General features: G+C 54.5%; 8 protein-coding genes and 1 non-coding gene across 9 annotated transcripts; 4 read left to right on the top strand and 5 right to left on the bottom strand.

The window, feature by feature from the left end:
* Nucleotides 1-72: 72 nt before the first annotated feature.
* On the bottom strand, nucleotides 73-1,602 carry C8A04DRAFT_35634 (transcription factor Tfb2-domain-containing protein; the record flags this gene model as incomplete). Its single annotated transcript, XM_062783241.1, has 1 exon — nucleotides 73-1,602. The coding sequence occupies one exon, from the start codon at nucleotides 1,600-1,602 to the stop codon at nucleotides 73-75; it is 1,530 nt and encodes a 509-aa protein (XP_062638960.1).
* A 515-nt stretch (nucleotides 1,603-2,117) lies between these two features.
* C8A04DRAFT_35633 (HotDog domain-containing protein) lies at nucleotides 2,118-3,061 on the top strand (the record flags this gene model as incomplete). Its single annotated transcript, XM_062783240.1, has 6 exons — nucleotides 2,118-2,168; nucleotides 2,412-2,477; nucleotides 2,534-2,648; nucleotides 2,712-2,777; nucleotides 2,843-2,921; nucleotides 2,983-3,061. The coding sequence occupies 6 exons, from the start codon at nucleotides 2,118-2,120 to the stop codon at nucleotides 3,059-3,061; spliced, it is 456 nt and encodes a 151-aa protein (XP_062638959.1).
* Nucleotides 3,062-3,297: 236 nt separating this feature from the next.
* On the bottom strand, nucleotides 3,298-4,181 carry C8A04DRAFT_26585 (peptidase A4 family-domain-containing protein; the record flags this gene model as incomplete). Its single annotated transcript, XM_062779980.1, has 2 exons — nucleotides 3,298-3,715; nucleotides 3,796-4,181. The coding sequence occupies 2 exons, from the start codon at nucleotides 4,179-4,181 to the stop codon at nucleotides 3,298-3,300; spliced, it is 804 nt and encodes a 267-aa protein (XP_062638958.1).
* Nucleotides 4,182-4,608: 427 nt separating this feature from the next.
* C8A04DRAFT_t45 lies at nucleotides 4,609-4,700 on the bottom strand. Its single transcript has one exon. It is a non-coding gene; the product is annotated as a tRNA-Ala (tRNA).
* Nucleotides 4,701-5,678: 978 nt separating this feature from the next.
* C8A04DRAFT_10508 (uncharacterized protein) lies at nucleotides 5,679-7,138 on the top strand (the record flags this gene model as incomplete). The annotated part of the gene is made up of 3 exons (XM_062776605.1): nucleotides 5,679-5,854; nucleotides 5,935-6,469; nucleotides 6,512-7,138. The coding sequence occupies 3 exons, from the start codon at nucleotides 5,679-5,681 to the stop codon at nucleotides 7,136-7,138; spliced, it is 1,338 nt and encodes a 445-aa protein (XP_062638957.1).
* A 691-nt stretch (nucleotides 7,139-7,829) lies between these two features.
* Nucleotides 7,830-9,686, bottom strand: C8A04DRAFT_26583 (major facilitator superfamily domain-containing protein; the record flags this gene model as incomplete). Its single annotated transcript, XM_062779979.1, has 4 exons — nucleotides 7,830-8,131; nucleotides 8,224-8,780; nucleotides 8,868-9,342; nucleotides 9,428-9,686. The coding sequence occupies 4 exons, from the start codon at nucleotides 9,684-9,686 to the stop codon at nucleotides 7,830-7,832; spliced, it is 1,593 nt and encodes a 530-aa protein (XP_062638956.1).
* Nucleotides 9,687-11,679: 1,993 nt separating this feature from the next.
* C8A04DRAFT_10548 (receptor expression-enhancing protein 2) lies at nucleotides 11,680-12,871 on the top strand (the record flags this gene model as incomplete). Its single annotated transcript, XM_062776625.1, has 3 exons — nucleotides 11,680-11,708; nucleotides 11,783-11,932; nucleotides 11,992-12,871. The coding sequence occupies 3 exons, from the start codon at nucleotides 11,680-11,682 to the stop codon at nucleotides 12,869-12,871; spliced, it is 1,059 nt and encodes a 352-aa protein (XP_062638955.1).
* Nucleotides 12,872-13,430: 559 nt separating this feature from the next.
* On the bottom strand, nucleotides 13,431-15,476 carry C8A04DRAFT_35629 (uncharacterized protein; the record flags this gene model as incomplete). The annotated part of the gene is made up of 7 exons (XM_062783239.1): nucleotides 13,431-13,716; nucleotides 13,805-14,234; nucleotides 14,555-14,559; nucleotides 14,959-14,960; nucleotides 15,002-15,066; nucleotides 15,224-15,255; nucleotides 15,379-15,476. The coding sequence occupies 7 exons, from the start codon at nucleotides 15,474-15,476 to the stop codon at nucleotides 13,431-13,433; spliced, it is 918 nt and encodes a 305-aa protein (XP_062638954.1).
* Nucleotides 15,477-15,689: 213 nt separating this feature from the next.
* C8A04DRAFT_26580 (uncharacterized protein) lies at nucleotides 15,690-17,957 on the top strand (the record flags this gene model as incomplete). The annotated part of the gene is made up of 4 exons (XM_062779978.1): nucleotides 15,690-15,726; nucleotides 15,792-16,440; nucleotides 16,497-17,090; nucleotides 17,144-17,957. 4 exons carry the CDS (start codon nucleotides 15,690-15,692, stop codon nucleotides 17,955-17,957), a joined length of 2,094 nt encoding a protein of 697 aa, XP_062638953.1.
* Between the last annotated feature and the right edge of the window lie 672 nt (nucleotides 17,958-18,629).

The raw sequence follows: 18,629 nt of genomic DNA, 5'->3' as shown, positions 1-18,629 counted from the left end.
CCCCTTCCGGTTCCCCTTCACCATTCAGTCCGATGACCGCGTGTAGGCCATGAAAGCAAGCCCCATCAATTGTTAGTCCGCTCTCTTCCTAGTCTTAAGATATTCACGGAGCTGTTCTATCTTGCTCGCGTAAAACATACGTTTCTTGTCGTTCTTCCACACTAACACGCCAATCTCCTCAGCGTGTGCGCTCAGCGAAACATATTCCTCCAGCGAGTCAAAATCCTTGAATAGGAACCCCGCCGATGTCCGCATCCGCTCGTTCTCGAGCTGCCACAGCCGGATCTGGTCGACTACTGTGGGTGGGAGCACAGGGCGGCCTGCGGCGGCTGCGGCCCGCACCATTTGCTCGTGGGCGTGGGACGCGAGGTAGCTGATGATTTGGTCGGCTGTGATGCCGAAGTCGATGGCGCGGCGGATGGAGTCGCGCGTGAGGCGGCCGGTGGCCATTCCCGCGAAGCGCATGTTGAGTTGGGTGAAGAGGGCGAGCACGGCGAGTTGGAGGGGGGAGGAGGTGTAGGCGTAGAGGCGGTAATTGGTTTCGATGATGACGGTGCCTTTGGAGGCGGCCGAGGTGTCCGGGGTCGTGCCGATGCTGGAGGCGTCGTTGGGGTTGTTGGCGGTTGCGGCTGCGAAGCCTGAGGAGACGGAGCGGAGGGCGGAGGCGGAGCTGGTGAGGGTGGTTGCGAGGCGGGTGGGGAAGTATTGGCGAGTGTCTTCGCGGGGGATGTAGATGAGGCCGAAGTCGACGAGGGAGGGGAGCATGTTGCGGCGGGTTTCGGTGAGTGCGTCGGTGTCGTAGGCGCGGCCGAGTTCGAGGGAGGCGAGCATGAAGAGGAAGGAGAGCATGTCGATGCTGTCGTTTTTGTTGTTGGCGCCTTTGGCACCGCCGCCGCCGTCGGCTTTGGCGGGGTCTGCGGCTTCGAGCCAGAGGAGGAGGAGTGTCCAGACTTGGGCGTTGGCTTCTTGGAGTAAGAAGGTGAAGCCGGCTTGTGTGATGCCTACGCCGGAGTGGGTGTCGTGTCGGCGCTCGACTAGTCGGCCGATGGACAGGAGGTTCTTGACGCTGGTTTTGGGACCAGCACCTCCGCCACTACCACCTCCACTCCCTGGAACTGCGGGCACGCTGCTGACGACGTAGTGCAAAATATCCTCCCACTTCTTCCGTGCATAATTGTCGAGGTAGGCAACGTCAATCCGGGGGTCGACGGGCAGGGTGCTGGGCACGCCGAAACTATTGTGTGAACCTCCCCCTTCGAGGGCCAGGCGTAAGCTGTTTTTGAAGTTTGTCGTGAGCTGCATATCCTGCGGCCGATCTTTACCGGAAGGTGTTATCTGAACTATGTATAACGACCTCAGAATGCTCAGAGCGCGGTCGCGGTGCATCTTCGCCTCGTTACGGACCCAGACATCGAGCTCGGAGAGTGGTAGCGGCGAGGGCATGTAGAGCAGTGCTTGCACGAACACTTTCGCCAGCGGCGGCAACATACGCCGGAAGATGGCGAATGCGGTCGAGGGCTCCTGGTACAGCTTTCGAAGTGTCGTACCCGGCAGCTTCTCCAGGTACTCCGAGAGCTGGTATGATGGCTGGCCGGTCGACATTTTGACCCGTGTTTATGACCTGTTTCTTTTCCTCCTCTTTTTTATCCTTTTTCTTCTTCTTCGCGCCTTGCTCTCGTGCGTCGCGATGCGGGCGAAAACCGGAAAGATGGTTCGTTTTATCGCATTATCGATGCTAATAAAGACCGCGCTGCCAAATGTTGTAGTGTAGCAGCGCGATAGACTGGCAGTTATCGGACTGATCGAAGGAGTGGTGAGGTGAGTGAGGATAAAGTCAAGACCTTCAACTTCCATTCAGCCTCGCTGAAGCCTGGAACAGAAGCCTTGTCGTCCTGCACAGAGCGCCAAGATCGGATGTTCCAGAGGCTTGACAGACCTTGGGCCCCTGCATGGGGGATTCCAGGGACAAGGGCACAGCGGCATGAATGGGGGTTACAGTGGGGCCGGATATTGAACTCCTCGGCTTTCCATGTCTTGGGGAAGTCAACTCTTAACTATTCCTTTGAGGGCATATTAGTTCTTGCGTTCTTGTTACTTGTTACAGAAGTCCGAGAAATATGGCAACCAAATTAGGTCCGAAGCTCAAACCGCACCAGTTTGTCCGGACTGTAAGTTTAACCTAGACTTTCTGAAATTACTTTACTTCTAACTGCCCTGTCTGTAGGTCCTGAAGTCCTTCATGCTTGAGTCGGGACTTGAGCCACGGTAAAGCAATGCCCCTTTTTGATCTTACCGGCGCAGCAGCTAGGCTCATGTTCCTGAACCATCCTCCTTAGCTTATTTCAGAACACTGTCTGTCACTCCGCTTGAACCCGATGTATAAACCCAGATTCCTGACCATGCCCGCTTAGCTCCGGGTTACCAAAGCGCAAGAAGGCGTCGTTGACTTTGAGTTAAAAATTGAGAAAGACCACACCGTATGTGTAATATAGATCTTGGCAACTAAAGAATAAACTGTTAACCGCTTCCTTAGAACCGGCTCAAGATCATCCACGGTGGTACTATCGCTAGTCTTGTTGACCTCGGCGGCTCCCTAGCAGTGGCTTCCCAGGGATATTATGCTACCGGTGTAACCACAGATCTCAATGGTTAGTCACCAAGGCATAATGCTAAACCTTGGAAGTGGTGAAGTTAACAAACTTTTTAAATAGTCACCTACATTAGCAGCGGGGGCAAGGTGGGGGACACACTGACGGGGACAGCGGTCTGTGACAGGAGTAAGTAAACTTCTGGACCTCACCCTCACTTCTGGGGGTAAATAGACTGACTATTGTGATCGTAGTGGGGAAGACACTCGCCTACACCACAGTGATGTTCTGGGACAAGCAGATGAACCTGGTTGCCAGGGGTAGCCATACTAAGTCAGTCCTTTCAACCTCCTTTTGCTAATATGTTGACATGTCTAATTTGACTCTTCTGTAGATTTGTCGCACAAGCCGTTGCTTCAAGCACACCTTTCACTGTCCCTGAAGGAGCACCAGTGGCGGATGGCGAAGAATAGAATTGAGCACAGCAGCATGCTGCCTCACAGTCAGCGTTAGCAGCCACCGTGGTTTCACCAATTTCCATTGAGTAGCACATTGAGACATTTTAGTTCGTGGCACGAAAGCGAGATGTTTTGTGCTAGACTCATCCCTTTGTCCGCGAACCTCTCACTTGTCTTCCTCTCTGAGAGGGCGTATCTACAGCACCCATGTTCCCGTCACCCAGGCCTGCTAGTGGGGACACTCCCTCAACCTAGTTGCTTGTTTGGTAGTCGCAACTCAAGGTGACGCCATCGTTGGTGCAGTGGATGGGCTTGCGCTCAGTTCCCTCCTCCTCCACTTCTAACAGCTTGAGCCCTTCCATGCCGCCCGCGATACCGCCTTCCACTTCGGATATGGTACTTGTGAACTTGATGTTGCCAAAATCCACTAACGGAAGCCGATCTGTGTTCCAAAAGTCCTCGACAATGAACTCGGTTGTGAACCCGCAAAGCAGCACGTGTGTGTTGTTCGTTTCCATCCTACTCTCCCCCCCGGTCCTATAGTTCGAAACCGTGAAGAAATACCTCGACATATCCCTTGGACTTGTGCCAACGGACAACCGGACAGTATCGCCTGCGGTAATGATGGTGTCACGAAGATACATGTGGTTGCCAGGGTACCACTGGAACCTATCGCCCCAACCCCGTGTTAAACAATCCCAGTTGAACTAACCAAATTCAAAATGGAGGAGAGGAATTCTTGCACCCACCAAGGGATGTAAGTCGCCACGCCATTCTTGAGGTACATATCAACGCCAGTCTGCAGCATGTCTGAGGGGCAGTAATCTGTGCCATCAATACCCACCCACGCTGAGAGGCCGTATAAGGTGCTGGGGTCACCACCCTCCGGCAGGCGGAGTTCCGGAATGGTCATATCGACATGAACGGAATAAAACGCTACATTCGTGGCAACACCACCGGACCAGTTCTGAGTCCCATGGACTGCGGCGGGGCCCCGAGAAGTCCGCTCTGTCACTCCATTCTCGACGAGGTCGAGGATCCGGGAGCGGTTAGTGGTTTTGGAGGGCTCGGCGGCAAGAGCAAAGGTCGTGATCGGGTTGAGGAGAGTAGCGAATGAGATTGAAAGCAACTTCATCTTGGAGTCGTTGGAACGAAGCTTTGAAGAGGGTTCTTGTTCGCGAACTCGCAATGGAGGTTGAGGTGGAAGTCAAGACCAACTCAAGAGGATGATGGAGTGGAGAGAAAAGGAGAGAAATTTGGGTTTGGGATGCATTTCGAAAAATCGTGCCAAATTTTATCTGGAATATCTAAGTGAGTGGAAAAGGAAGGCACGGCAGATGCTGCTAACATATGGGACGGGACGAACACACTATGCTGTTGTTCAAAGGACCGATTTCCCCTTTGAGAAACTTGAGCATGTCATTCCGCCGAACTTCTAGGAGAGAGATCATAACAAGATGTCCACAACCAGACCAGCAGGACAAAACAGAGACAGAAAAGCTTTGGCGAGCGAAAAGAAGAAATTTGGAATGTGTAAGTAAGTCAAGCAAAATGGCAAAAGATGGATGCACCCGGGATTGAACCGGGGACCTTTCACAAGGCGCATTGGAAAGTCAAATGCGAAGCGAAAATCATACCACTAGACCATGCACCCTAGCCAATGATGTTACGCACATTCTAACTTAGTGCTGATATAGGGAGCATGGTGAGGCCGAATATCCATTCCTTGACCACGGCCTGCCAAATTTAAATCCATCATCACGATTCCCTGGTTTCCTAGTCTCAGCTAAAAGTGTCATCATGGTGTTTTGAATTCAGTTTGCTTATTCGTAGTTGGACATCCGTTCCGTCCCTTCCCAATGCAGCCGGCATGGACGCCGTTCAGGCACGTGCTAGGAAAATTGGGTTGGGGGCCTAAAAATTCCACTGTTCTTTTTTCGGTATTGCCAGAGCAACCCTTGGCTAAATTAGTTCGTCCCAACCAGGCAAGGTGTCGAAAATGCAGTCAACGTCTTCAGGCGCGACTAGTGTATGTACATAGTAGTCCTTTGGATGACAAAACTAACGTACTGTAACTACACTACATGCACTAGCAAGTCAATAATGGAGGATGGAGGAAGACAGGTGCCTCGATGATGGCGGCTCAATTCTCCTTTCCATCGTGGCTGAGCGAGACCGTGGCGGTGGTTTGCGCTGCAGGACGAGGCTCTTGGCGATGCACAGCCCTGGGAGATCCTTGCAGCCCGTCACACAAGCTGAAGCTGGCCCCCCGGTCCTCTTCGAGATTTGGGTATAGCGGCGTGACATTCTGCCGGTCTTACCCACGTTTGGCGACGACGATGTCTCCGCGTCGGCTCTAGTTCAATGGCAGCGCAGGGCTGTTCTAGCCACAGCCATGAAGAAACGGTCTTGGGGCACCATTGGGCAGGCGTCTCTTTTACCACGCGGCGTCCCACCACACATCGTTTGTCCCTGTCGTGTCGCTTCGTGCTCGTAGCTTCAACTTCCCCCATTTCCCTTCTGACATCTCGCCAAGGAAACCTTCTCCAGAAGATTTTGTTGTTTGACCGGCTCCAACCTTGAACTTCGCGCCTGGACACCCTCGGCGCAACAGGGCTGGAATTGAGCGACCATGTCTTCGACGACAGACATCGGAGGCCTTACTATCGGCTACACGGCCATAGCGGCGATATGGATCACGCCGTTATCCATTCTCTGGTTCATTACCTTTTGTCTTGTCCGGAGGAAGCATGACCCCGCTCGGGTCGGCATCATTTGGTTGAAAGTGCTGTATCCCATCTGGATTTTGTAAGGCGTTTCCTCTCTGTGTGCTTTGTTTTGTTGGCTGGGGATGAATGACTAACCAAACACGTTGCGCATACACGTAGAGCACTCCTCTTTTACCTTGTGACTGGTGGCTTGTCGCTATGGAGCTGGTACGGCGACAGCTACTATTACAGCTCGAGCAGTGAAAGGGCCATCAACGAGGCCTCGAACTACATTGGCACTACTGGCTACTTTTTCAACAACATAGCCAACATCTTGCTCCCCATTACTTTTGTCGAGCTCATCGGTGGCTTCTTCTTATGTTGGAAGGGGCCCGCTGAACCCAACCCGATCAAGAAGTTCAGTCGCCTTGCCATCCTGGCCTGGTCTGGGTTGTTGCTCGCCCTTACCATTGCCCTGTTTGGCGTCCAATTGTCGTTCAACGTCAAGTACACGCACGTGAGCTCGTCAAGCTTCAGCAGCTTCTACAGCGAGGAGACGAAGTTGGTTCAATTAGATGGCGCCGTCACCATCCTCTTTTGGCTCACCACGCTCCCGCTGGTTGGGCTTGCTGCATTCCTCGTCCATAAGATGAAGAACCTTCCCTTCCTCCGTGGGGTACGTCTTCCTTGCACCTACCTCCCCGTGATGTGGCCCGTCTCGCACTGATGACGATGATGCTAACAAGCAATGACATAGGGTTCCTTCCTCGTCCTCGCCTGCACCATCCTCAACTTTATCCGACACACGATTGTCATGGCCGTCTTCGTGCACGGGACCCTCGGGAATATTCCGCTCGCTGTCAGAATTGGATCTCTCAACTCGCGGGCCGTCTCCTTGGTTGTCGACCCTTTCTTCAACGACATGCTCATGTTCGTAATCCTGGTCATTCTCTTCGCCCTCGGTCTCCGCAAGCGCAAGGGACTCTGGCTGCAGCCGCCGCAAGAGTTTGCCTACCCGGCCGTCGCCTATGTTCCCGCGACTCTGTACGCACCGGGCCAAGTCCCGCCGGGTCAGCAGCAGCCGTACCCGGCACAGTACCAGCAACAGCCTCCTCAGATGCAGCAGCAGCAGAACCTCCCAGCGTATCTGCAGGTCGCCCAGCAGCAGCAACAGCAGCAACAGCAGCAACAGCAGCATCCCCAACAACAACAATACCAGCAGCCCCAACAACCTCAGCAGGGCTCCGCTCCTCAAGACCAACACTACTACCCGCCCCAGGGTCAGGAACACCAGCAGCCGCAGCAGCAGCCGCAGCAGCAGCAGGTACCTGAACTCCAGCAGCATGCCCCGGAGCAGCAGCAGCCGCCGGTTACCAGCGCGTAATTTGGTTACCGAAACAAAAACAGAAAACACGAAAAAAAAGCAGCGTTATTGGGGACGATGGTTATGGGACGAAGCGTTATATTCAGCATCTCAGCGCAGACTGTTTGTTTAAGGGGCATGTCGGATGATTTGAGGACGGATATGGCATAGTCTATCAACGAATGCGTAATGGTGTGCTTGGAATTGGATCGGGCTGTTTTGGTTGGGAATCAACGGGTTTAGGGAAGCGTTGTTTTCGTGCTGTTCTCAAGATACCAATGAATCTACTGTTTTACATCATGTTGTCTATAACTAACTTGTCAGTCGAACACGTTCCCAATCCGGTTTTATCTTGCGTGGCAAACTGCAACATTTCAACCCACTGTGTGTAAGACGCACACAGTCTTGCTGCACCTCCCAGAGCCGCAATGTTATCACTTGCATGCCAAGATGGTTTGTCCGCTGCAGATGTAACCGCTGGGGTGTCGAGGGTCCCCAGCCGATTGGATACCTGTGCCCGAGAGGAAAAAGCAAGGAAATGCTTCGAGCTCGAAGGAGCAGGTGACTTTGAGTTTGCTTTCCTCAACTACACGTTATATTTCGAGCGAAGCTCTCCTACTACTATCCCCCATTCATATCCAACCACCAGATCCCATGTCCAGCTGCAGCGAACTTCTCAACAAACACATTACAAACCACCCACACCCCCAACTCACGGCTTCCACCGAAAAGCAGGATGTTTCCAATCCAACCCCTCCACCTCTTCCCTCGACAACCCCTCCAACCCCGCAACTCCCGTTTGCCCCCCTTCAGGATTGCCAGTGCTGCTCTCCGGTACCCCAGCCTTGTCACGCCTCGCATTGTCCCAGGGCATCCACACCAGCGTGGCAACGGAGAGAAGCAGCACAGCGCAGCAGGCGGCTAGGTTGAGGCCGTTGCCGATGTGGTAGTTGGGTTCGTCCCAGGGGAGATAACTCCAGGTTGCGATGAGGCCACCGATGTTGCCCAACATGACTACGGAAGTGGTAGAGGAGTTAGTCTTGGAGGGTTCGAACGAAAAGGGATGGTAAAAGGGGGGACATGGGATTTTGTTATGTGTAACTCACCATTCAACCCAATGGCACTCGTCCTCGCAGTATCCGAAACCACATTCGCGCTCACCTGCGCATTCGACAACGGCCCCACAGCAAACAACGAGCTCGTCAACAGAAAAGTCGCGCCATACCTCGCCGACGCATCCGTCGTGCCCAAAAACATACTATACCCCACAATCACCAACGGCGCAGTCAACACAATCACAATCTGCCTTTTATCCAACTTCCAGCTAATCAGCGGCAGCACAACAGTGAAGAACGCCCCGACGACGTAAGGCGGCACGGTGTACAGTTGTTGCATGACGGTGGATTTGTCCGGGTAGATGGTGCGGACGATGGTCGGGGCGAAGAAGGCGAGCCCTTGGACGGTGATGTTGTTGAGAAGGAAGAGGAGGGAGGTAGACATGGTGACGGGGCTGGTGATGCCGCGGATGAGTTTGGTGGTGTCCATACGGTCGAGGACGGCCGTGGTGGTGATGCGCTCGGAGGCGATGCGGGCTGTGGCGAGTTCTTTTTCGGCTGGGGAGAGCCAGCGGGCTGTGGCAGGGCGGTCGGTCAGGGTGAGAAAGCTGGGGGGTGGTTAGCAATGTGGACGGTACGCGTGGGGGTTACGACGGGGGGGGAAAGAACTGAGTAAAAAGGGGGTATTGACGAACCCGATGACGGATAGACCAATGGTGATAATACCCTCCACGACAAAAATCATCCTCCACCCGGTCACACCGCCCACATGATCGAGACTCAAGATCCCCGAGGCCAACAGCCCACCAAACGCACCCGCCAGAGGCGCCATCACGATATACAACGACAGCCGGAACGTCAATTCGGCCCTACGATACCAACGCGACATGTAATACGCGATCCCCGGCAACATGCCCGCCTCGAACACCCCCAGCAGAAACCGAACACCAGCCGCCTGCGAGAAATTGTGCACAAACGCTGTCGCGAGCGAGATGATGCCGAAGGCGAGCGAGATGGCGGGGATGTACCAGCCTGGGCCAATCCACTTGCACATGATGTTGGACGGGATCTCAAACACGATGTAGGAGATGTAGAAGATGGAGAGGAGGGCATTGTAGTCGTAGCCCTGGAGGCCGAGCTCCTTTTCGAGGCCGGCGATTTTGGCATTTCCTAAGGGGTTGATGGTCAGGACAGACAGATACAAGGGCGGTGAGATGGGGGCCAAGAGAAGTCGGGAGTGAGATCTCTTTCTTACCGATGTTGGCGCGGTCGATGAAGCAAAAGAGATAGAGCAGCGCGACAGTCGGAACGATGTACAAATCTATCTTCCGGCAGAGCCTGGCCTCAGCCTTGGCGTCAAATTGAAAAGGAGCCTCGTTGTTATCTGCCGGGTCGCGTGTCGCCCCGGTCTCCGCGACGACGGAGTTCGGGTTAGCCGGGGACTCGCCGTGATGGACTCCCGGCTTTGACGAGGAGCCCGGAGACGGGGTTCTCTTTTCGTTATCGTCGGCCATGACTGTCGCGGTCACCGGGGAAATCAAGATAACCCAACACCTCTGGCGAAGCCTGGCAAATCACAAAAATTAGTGGTGAGAGAGGAGGAAGGGTGAGACATTCACGACATTTCCCCCGTCAGCCAAGGATGGGGGCCGGCGATGCACCCTTATAAAAAATCTCCTAATCTCCATACAACTGCCACGACACCTTGCTGATGCCCTTAAACCCGACCTCCTCTCCCGGTCTCGTCCCCTCCATTAAAACGCCATCAGGAAGACCCCTGCTGCATCTCTCGTTCCCCCATGGGGAATCATTCGCTTCTCAGTTGGTCCAAAGTTCCAGGGTCGCGGCCAAGAAGCGAGACCAACGGTCCGTGGATCGGGTGCCTCGGGTGTGCCCCCCGGCAATCAACTTCGGCAAGGCCAAGCGCTGCTGCATGCGCGCGCAAGGGTCCGTTGGTGGGGGAAAGTTGGAGAAGGGGATGGCTTTGGGGAAACCTGGAGCTTGCCCTGACGAGCCCGAATCTCTGGGGAAGATCTCCCGTCAAACTCCATCATGCTCGAAGAAGCCCCCCACTCCGGGGAAGAGCGATGAAATTGCTGCTTTGTGATTAGCGCTTGAAGTAGTTTTATGTGGGGAGAGGGAGTTGCCGTTTGCGGACGAATACAGCCTTAATAGACACTAAGTGACTTTGTGGGCCGGCTATAGGACACGGAAGTCGGCGGTGGTATAAAGTTACTCCTGGCTATTGCTGAGGTGGGACAGCTGGAGGTCAACAAGACCCAGCTCTATCCTTTTGTTCACTCTTAAGCCCTGATCAGGCACCTCGTGGCGTTGGCCGACCGCCTGCCTGAGTCGCAAGGTCCACCTTTGATGACTTTGTTGCACCACCGAGAGTAGAATGTTTGAAGAATGTTCCATCACAAAAAAGGGATTGAAGAAGGACAATTGCATCCCTCATAGCTTGTAAATTTTGGTGCTTCCCAACGAGTGCGAGAGTAACCTTCTGGCCATGGTTACGATGAAGTTGAATTTAGTATAATGTCAAGGAAACAGATAAATGAATAGCCTGCTTTCATCGGCGACTTGAGTCGGCTACCAACCGCAAAGTTGAAAGTGAGTGGTGCATTCTTTGTGGTTCAAGTTGTAAGCGAAGTCAAGGAAAGGAATTACACAGTTTGGGAGAAGGGCAGTCTGACCTCCATTTCAAAACTGCTCTTATTTGCTATGGTCAAAAACAGCGGCAGATGGACACCCTACTTTTCTACAAAAGTTAAAAAGACCGAAAAAAAAAAGAATCTAAAAAGTGAAAGAAGACGGAAAAGAAAGTGGATATTAGGCTTGTAGACAGCCATTCCGGTTATAATCGTCAAAATCCGTTAAAATTTGATCGAATGTGGACGGGTTGGACTCAAGCTATCTGTTTTGATGTGCCGCTTTTTTTTGGTGTCAGCGAGCTTTGTGAATGCCCCGCATTACGTCGTGATTGCGGGGGTTGAATCCTCGTGCCAACAGCGGGTCTTGCAGGCGTGATGCGCAGCGGATGGTGGGGCAAGAGCTCCCATCTCCACAACGCGAGGCTCCTCGTCATTCCGCCTGGGCAGCTGTCTACATGAACGACCGGGAGAGAAGCGTTCACCAAGAGCTGTTTGCGCCCAAACACCACATAGAGTAATCATCTAAAGCGCGAGCACCTGAAGTGCCCAACGCAACAGTGCGTAGGTCCCATTTATCAAACACCACCCGCTTAGTGGTCATCTCCCAAGCCCATTGTGGAGCTCTCCGCCTTTCAGGCCCCTGCTTGGGCGTCCGTCAGCTGGCCTGCCCCCGTGCCGCGAGCCCTGCCATCTGCTTTCGTCACTCCATACCTCATACAGTAGAACTGCTCTTGATGACTTTCCGCCACTTCCTCCTTTCCTCTCTTTCACTTCGCCAAAACATCCTACAAACGGGCAAAAACACGCCGATATCCTCACCAGAGAACCCGCGCCTTGTCGCGGTGCCGCCGTCATGTTCGACATCTTTGCGAAGCTCCTCTCGTGCGTGGATAATTGCGACCTGGGCTCCGTTTGCACTGTCATATACAAGGCTAACCACCGCCCGTGTTGAACAGCTCCGTCGCGTCCTTCCTCTTCCCACTGTTCGCCAGTTACAAGGCCCTGAAGACCTCAGATCCTGCGCAATTGACACCATGGCTCATGTACTGGGTTGTCTTGGCCTGCGCGCTCCTCGTTGAGTCCTGGACCGACTGGATTCTTGTTTGGTGTGTTCTGGGCAAACACCGCGTGTACTCTGATTTCCCCACTAACGTTAACCTGTTAGGATACCCTTTTACGCCTACATCAGGCTCCTTTTCCTGGTGTACCTCGTTTCCCCCCAGACCCAAGGCGCCCGTGTCATCTACGAAGAATACGTACACCCGTACCTAGAAGAGAACGAGGCGGCCATCGAGGAGTTCATCGCCTCGTCCCACGAGCGTCTCCGCCGTGCGGGTATTGAATATCTCAACCATGCCATTGAGGTAATCAGAACCAGTGTGTTCGGTCTCCCACCGTCTCCCGAGCCCGCGGCCGCATCCGGGCCCCAGACCGCGGGGTCGTATACCCAAACGCTACTGTCAAAATTCACCCTTGCGACGCCGAAGTGGAATACCACCAAGCCACCGCCAGCTCCGGCCCCCACCACCGGCGGCTTGACCTCGGACTTCTTCAACCTGCTTTCCTCCGCCGTCAGCACCGCAGCGTCGTCCGCCACAGCTGCCTCCACATCCCGCGCTGCGCCGTCCGCCAGCGGCAGCAGCAGCAGCAGCATCATCCCCGAATCGATCCTCTCCGCCGGCACCGCCGCCCGCGTCTCCTTCATCCAAGCTCAGCGCGAGCGCCTTCGTTTCGTCCTGTCTGCGCTCGACCGCGAGGAGGAGGCTGCTACGCGCCAACATGAGGAATCGGCTCAGGCTCGCGGCATGCAGCACGACAAGCGGGATTCTCTCGGCGAAGCTAGCGTCGGGAGCGGTTTGAGCAAGAGCCGGTCCGAAGGGGATTTTGAGAAGTTGGACTTGCCCAGCGGCGGCGAGGATGAGGGGGATGGGGCTGCTGTGCGAAGACGGGGACAGGGACAAGGTGGGAGTTGGATGGGTTGGGCTTGGGGGTCTGGGTCTGGGCCCGGCGAGGAGGCTGGGAAGAGTTCGGGGTTGGAGAAGTAAAGTGGTACTTCTTCTTTCTCACACACTCTCTCTTATTGTCATTTATGTGACTGGTCTTGGTTTATGGATACATCACAACGGGGTTATGGGTCGGGATGAGAGCTTATTTGCTCTTCGGTTGGGACATGCATTGGGATAAGATCGGGATGGCGTTTTGGGTTGGGTTGGTTCCGGACCTTGTTTTTTTGATCAAATACAGGAGGATGGCCCTGGGTTAGACCTAGATAGGCACACGAAAACCCCTTTATCTCGTCGTTTCACTGTTGCCCAAACCTGCTTGTCGTTTCAATATGCTCTTCCGGGAGAGCGTAGTGGCATGAGATTTATGAACCATACAATAATGTACAAGTTGTCCATTCGTTGACAACTGACCAGCCTCACAACGCCTGTTTCGTTTTCATAACACTGACATCCAGGCCTGGCTCTATCATCCCCCCCATCTTCTCCAGAGCATTTATCCACAAACACCCCCTCTATCCCTTTTTAACCCACCCCACCTAGGAACGCTTCCCCCTTGTATGCCCGCCATGTACTATCACATACACCCCCCAATTCAAATCTACGACCTCGTCGCGGCCCCCTTCGCAACAACATAAGGATACGCCGGATCACTATCCTTGCGCGTCCACACCTGCCGACGCTTCTTATTCACAATATGCTCGACCCAGATCTCGTGGCAATGCGCCTTCTTGAATGTCCGGATGAAGCGTGGGTCCCACAGCTCGGACGCGATACCCAGGTCCTTGCAGCAGCGCAGCAGCGCGTTGGATTTGCACCCTTCGCCGGCGGTGGGGATGGTTTCTTCCGAGAAGTATTGGCATTCGCCGCGGGCTTGGGCGATAAATCTGGGTTGAGTGAAGTCTTGGTTAGCGTCTTGTAGGTAGAGAACGGGTGAATGTTGTGTAGGATGAGGGGGGAAGAGGCAAAACTTACCGGCCATGCACAACCAAAGCATACTCCCTCGTAACCACCTTCTCCCCCACCACCAGTTCCCCCCTAGGCGCCAACCCCCACCCGCCCGGTCCAAACGCCCGGTTCAAAATCCGCCGGTACTTGATCTCGGGAAGATAAATAATCCCATCCGGCTTGATCTCAATATCAATCGCATCCAGCGGCTGCATCAGAACTGCCGCCGTCTCGGGGCTGAAGGCTGTTGTCGAGAGACCGTGGAAGGAGGACGACCAGTCGATTGCGGATTGCTCGGGGCCGTCGCCGTTGCTGCCGCCGCGGGTGAGCGCTGCGGTGAAGGCTGCTGAGGGGTTGCCGTTGGTGTAGCCGTTTGCGCCGTTGGCGCCGGGCATGGGGATTTGGGCGGCTAGTTGCGGGTCGACGTCGTCGATGGTGGCGGCTTGGGGGATGGCAGCTTGCGGGTCGAGGGTTGGGGTGGGGCCTGAGGAGGAGGATGGTGATGGTTCTGGTGTTGGTGTTGATGCGGGTGCTGCGGCGCGGGTTGTGGAGGTAGCTGGCTTCGCGGTCGGTGTGGCGGTACGGGCGCGGTAGGTCGATGTTGTTGACGTGGTGGGTGCTGCTCGCGGTCTGGGGGTGTAGGACGACGATGAAGCTGCGCGGGCGGCGTGTTGGTGGAAGGGCGATTGTCGTGTCGCTGCTTGGAGGTGGTACGGCGATGGGATTATACTGGGAGCTCCTGCCCGCACGGGGCGGACCGCTTGGAGGGCCTGGGACCGCATCTTTGTTGGTGTTGGTTATGTGTTGTGGGATGATGGACGAAGGTATGGTTTTGGTGGCGGGTCTTGAAATTCTCCAGACTTCAAGGTTGCGGAGCAGGCCAGTTGGTCTTGGCGACAGGGGTTGGCTCGGTGCTGCACCATGCACGCATTTCCATACCCGTAACATGTGATGGTAATTTTAGCCCAGATCTTCAACATATGATAGCATCACCGCTTCTTATTCTTTATAGAGATCTCAAATGCCATCCTCATATCTTACAGTAGCCCCTATCCCTTGTAGAATGGTTAAGCATCCTTTGAACTCGTTCTTTTGTCGTTGCCCTGGACCTTCCAGCATTGCCTAAACTTTTCCATCTGCCGTCGAGTAGTGTTGTTAGCCATGTCATTAAAATCAGATACTTCTTTCTGTATTAATATTTGGAAGAAACGGGATTTAATTAACCTCATCTTTGCAAGCCCTCCAGTCCTTCTTCTCGTAGTAACAATCCGTCATCTTCGCGTTTTCCTCTGTATTTGCGATGATTAGCAAGGGGTGTGGTTGGTGGGGATTCTTGTGTAATAAACCGTATCCCGTAACCCCTCCCCCGAGTGAAGATGAACCTGGTGAGGATGGAAAGATTGAAATGGGCAGCTAATTCCCACTAGAACTTATGCTTCCACTTACCTGCACACCCAGTACTGAATATCCTCTTGTCCCTGCAACATTGTGGCGTTTGTCAGAAGCAAGGTCCCTTCAGTTCGGGGGTAAAGTACGAAGCCGAGCTCGGTAACAATCGGCCCCAGAGTTCTCCTGCAAGACTCATCAACTCAACAACTCACCACTCATCCGGCTCATCGTCGTCTTGCACAGCAGCGGGTACCGGCTGCTTTACCTCTGTTTTAGGTGGAGGAACCTCTGTTGATGGCTTTGACCCCATTGAGTTTAGTAACTTTCAGGGCTTGTTGAGGGATTTTGTTTCGAGGTGTCAGTTTAAGGGCCCGGTAGTTGTTGAGTCGGAGTTCCCATTTCAACAACCGTTTCTCCGTTTATTTTCCCGCATCCGGATTCTCACTTTAACTCAACCACTTTACCCACCACCATAACAACTCATACCACCATCTTGCTTGCATTACCTAATTGGGGAACTACGATGGCTTCCCAAAAGCTCAATGTCCTCGTGTACACAGGTAAATAAACCTCCTCAAAACTTCTCATTTAGGCACTTGAGCACTTGATGTTAACCTCTCTTCAGGCACCGGCTCAACCCTCGGATCCGTCCGCCACTGCATCTACACCCTCCGCCGCCTCCTCGGTCCCAACTACGCCGTCACCCCCCTCACCGAATCCGCCCTCCTCAAAGAACCCTGGGCGCCCACCTGCGCCCTCCTCGTCTTTCCCGGCGGCGCCGACCTAGGCTACTGCCGCGTACTCAATGGCGAAGGGAACCGTAGCATCGCGCAGTATGTCCGGCGCGGGGGTGCGTATTTGGGGTTTTGCGCGGGGGGGTATTATGGGTGTAAACGCTGCGAGTTTGAGGTGGGGGATAAGGAGGGGTTGGAGGTTGTGGGGAGTCGGGAACTGGGGTTTTTTCCGGGGACGTGTAGGGGGGGTGCGTTTAGGGGGTTTCGGTATCATAGTGAGGATGGGGCTAGGGCGGCGGGGGTGGAGGTGGTGAAGGGGGCGTTTGCTGAGGGGGAGGAGTTGCCGGATGGGTTTAGGTGTTATTATAATGGTGGTGGGGTGTTTGTGGACGCTGATAAGCTTGCGGACTCGTCGAGCAAAGTGGAGGTGTTGGCGACGTATACGGAGGAGATCGCGGTAGAGGCCGGGGAGACGAAGGCGGCGATGGTGTACTGCAAGGTTGGGGAAGGGGCCGTTATTCTTACGGGTCCGCATCCAGAGTGGGTTGTATGGTGTCCCTCCTCCTTCATTGACTCTTGACTGACTGCTGTTGTAGGTTCGATGCGGTCAATCTCAGCCCCCAGGCGGATGTACCCGGTTATGATGATGTTATCGAAGTCCTCAAAGCATACGAAGGGGCAAGAACCTCATTCTTGAAGGCCTGTCTCAACAAGTTGGGCCTTGAAGTCAGCCAGGAAGCGTCATTGGTGCCGAGCCTATCGAAGATCCATCTTTCTGCACTCAAACCAAGCAACGTTTCCGAGACACTCTGCTCCTTTGACGAGATTATCACTAAGGAGGACGGCGAAGAGTACATCAAGGGAGACAACGACCTATTTCATCTGGAGAAGCCCGATTCGAGATGGTCGATGGCATCGCTGAGTCAAGCGCTGCTCAGCGAGTTTGACAGTCCCAAGAAAAAGACCGGGCGAACCTCGCCGGATCCCACCGCCGACTACAGTCATGTCCCCAAGCGCATTGTTTCTCACGAAAACGCATGGCCGGACCCCAAAGAAACCCCCTACTTCAACCACTCCGTGTTTTACTCGGCTCTTCAAGAGTTCAGGGGAAAAGAAACGGACGCAGAAACATGGGGAGATGTATTCATGTATGGTGAGGTGGTCACCAGCACCAATACGTTGCTCGAGAAGTGAGTGTCCTCTCCCGTTCGTTCTCGACACAAACGGCCTTTAACCCTCCTAGAAACCACAACCTCCTATCAACGCTACCCACGGGATTCACATTAGCGGCTACAACTCAAGTAGCCGGCCGTGGCCGAGGTGCCAACGTCTGGGTTGCGCCGCCAGGGTCCCTCATCATGTCAACCGTGATCAACCACCCCGCCCACCTCGCGACCTCGCGGCCGATCGTCTTCCTCCAATACCTCGCGGCCATCGCCATCGTCGAGGCTGTCAAGTCCTACGACGACGGTTACGCCGACCTCCCCATCCGAATCAAGTGGCCCAACGACGTGTACGTGCGCGACCCACGCAAACCATCCACCGAAGTCGCCTACGTCAAAGTCGCCGGCATCCTCGCCAACTGCGCTTACTCGGCTGGCAACTACCAAGTCGTCCTCGGCATCGGCATCAACACCAACAACGCCCGGCCGACCACCAGCCTCGACGCCCTCCTCCCTTTCCTCGACGACCAGAACAGCGGCAACTACAAAAAGCCCCAACCGTTCCGCATCGAACGCCTCATGGCGCGCATCCTCACCCGCCTCGAATCCCTCTACCACATTTTCTGCCGCGACGGTTTCTCACGCGAGCTGGAACGCACCTACTACCAGCACTGGCTGCACGGCAACCAGGTGGTCACGCTGGACACGGCTGGCGCAGACGGCGCGAAGGCACGAGTGGTGGGCATCACGCGCGACTGGGGCATGTTGATGGCGGAGGAGGTGGATGAGGGGGGGATTAACGGCGCGTTGAGGCCGACGGGAAAGAGGTGGGCGTTGCAGAGTGATGAGAATAGTTTTGATTTTTGGAGGGGGTTGGTGAAGAGGAAGATTTAGGCCGGTTGTTGCTTATTCGCCCCTGATGCTTGGGGCGATGCTTGGCAAAAAGGGGTAGCTGCATGACAGCATCGCGATCAGACCTCGAGTATCTCACGATAAGGGGCTGCACGTCCGACAAAAAACTCAGAGCAACCTCAAGCAAAGTGGTAAATAACCCCGGAAATGCCAGAACTAAGATCGACCGGATGCTTCTTGTCCCTAGATTCTAAATATAAACCCACGAGGGTAGGACCCTCCTACCAAATCATGGTAGCCCCTCGCGCGTGAGCAGATCGATTCAAACATCGCATAACACGCCATCAATCGCAGTATTCTCCATCGGGAATTACGTCAACTCAAGACGCGGGGTAAACCTCCGTCCCGGACTTCCAAGGTTAATTTTTCTGCTCCCCGACTTTGTTTTTTCCGGCACGCACAATCCTGGATAAGCCCCCCTCCCGCCCGCCGACCGTTTCATCTTCCCGCCCTCCCGCTTTCTATTCGAAGGGTGATACCCGGGATCCGGTCCCACCTTTCATGGCCGGTTGATCTGCCCTCAGGGTTCTCGAGGTGTGTGTGTGTGTGTGTGTGAACCGCTGACTGCGTGCTTGTGGGTTGGTTATGCGTGGCTGACAATACCGTTTCCCGCGTGGCTCGGGCGTTGAGTATATAACTAATTTGTAGATACCG

Source organism: Dichotomopilus funicola (assembly GCF_033296635.1).
Source record: "Dichotomopilus funicola strain CBS 141.50 unplaced genomic scaffold C8A04scaffold_14, whole genome shotgun sequence".
In the NCBI taxonomy this organism is placed as follows: domain Eukaryota; kingdom Fungi; phylum Ascomycota; class Sordariomycetes; order Sordariales; family Chaetomiaceae; genus Dichotomopilus; species Dichotomopilus funicola.
Note: the sequence above shows the minus strand (reverse complement) of the source record. Positions and strands in the feature narration are given on the sequence as shown.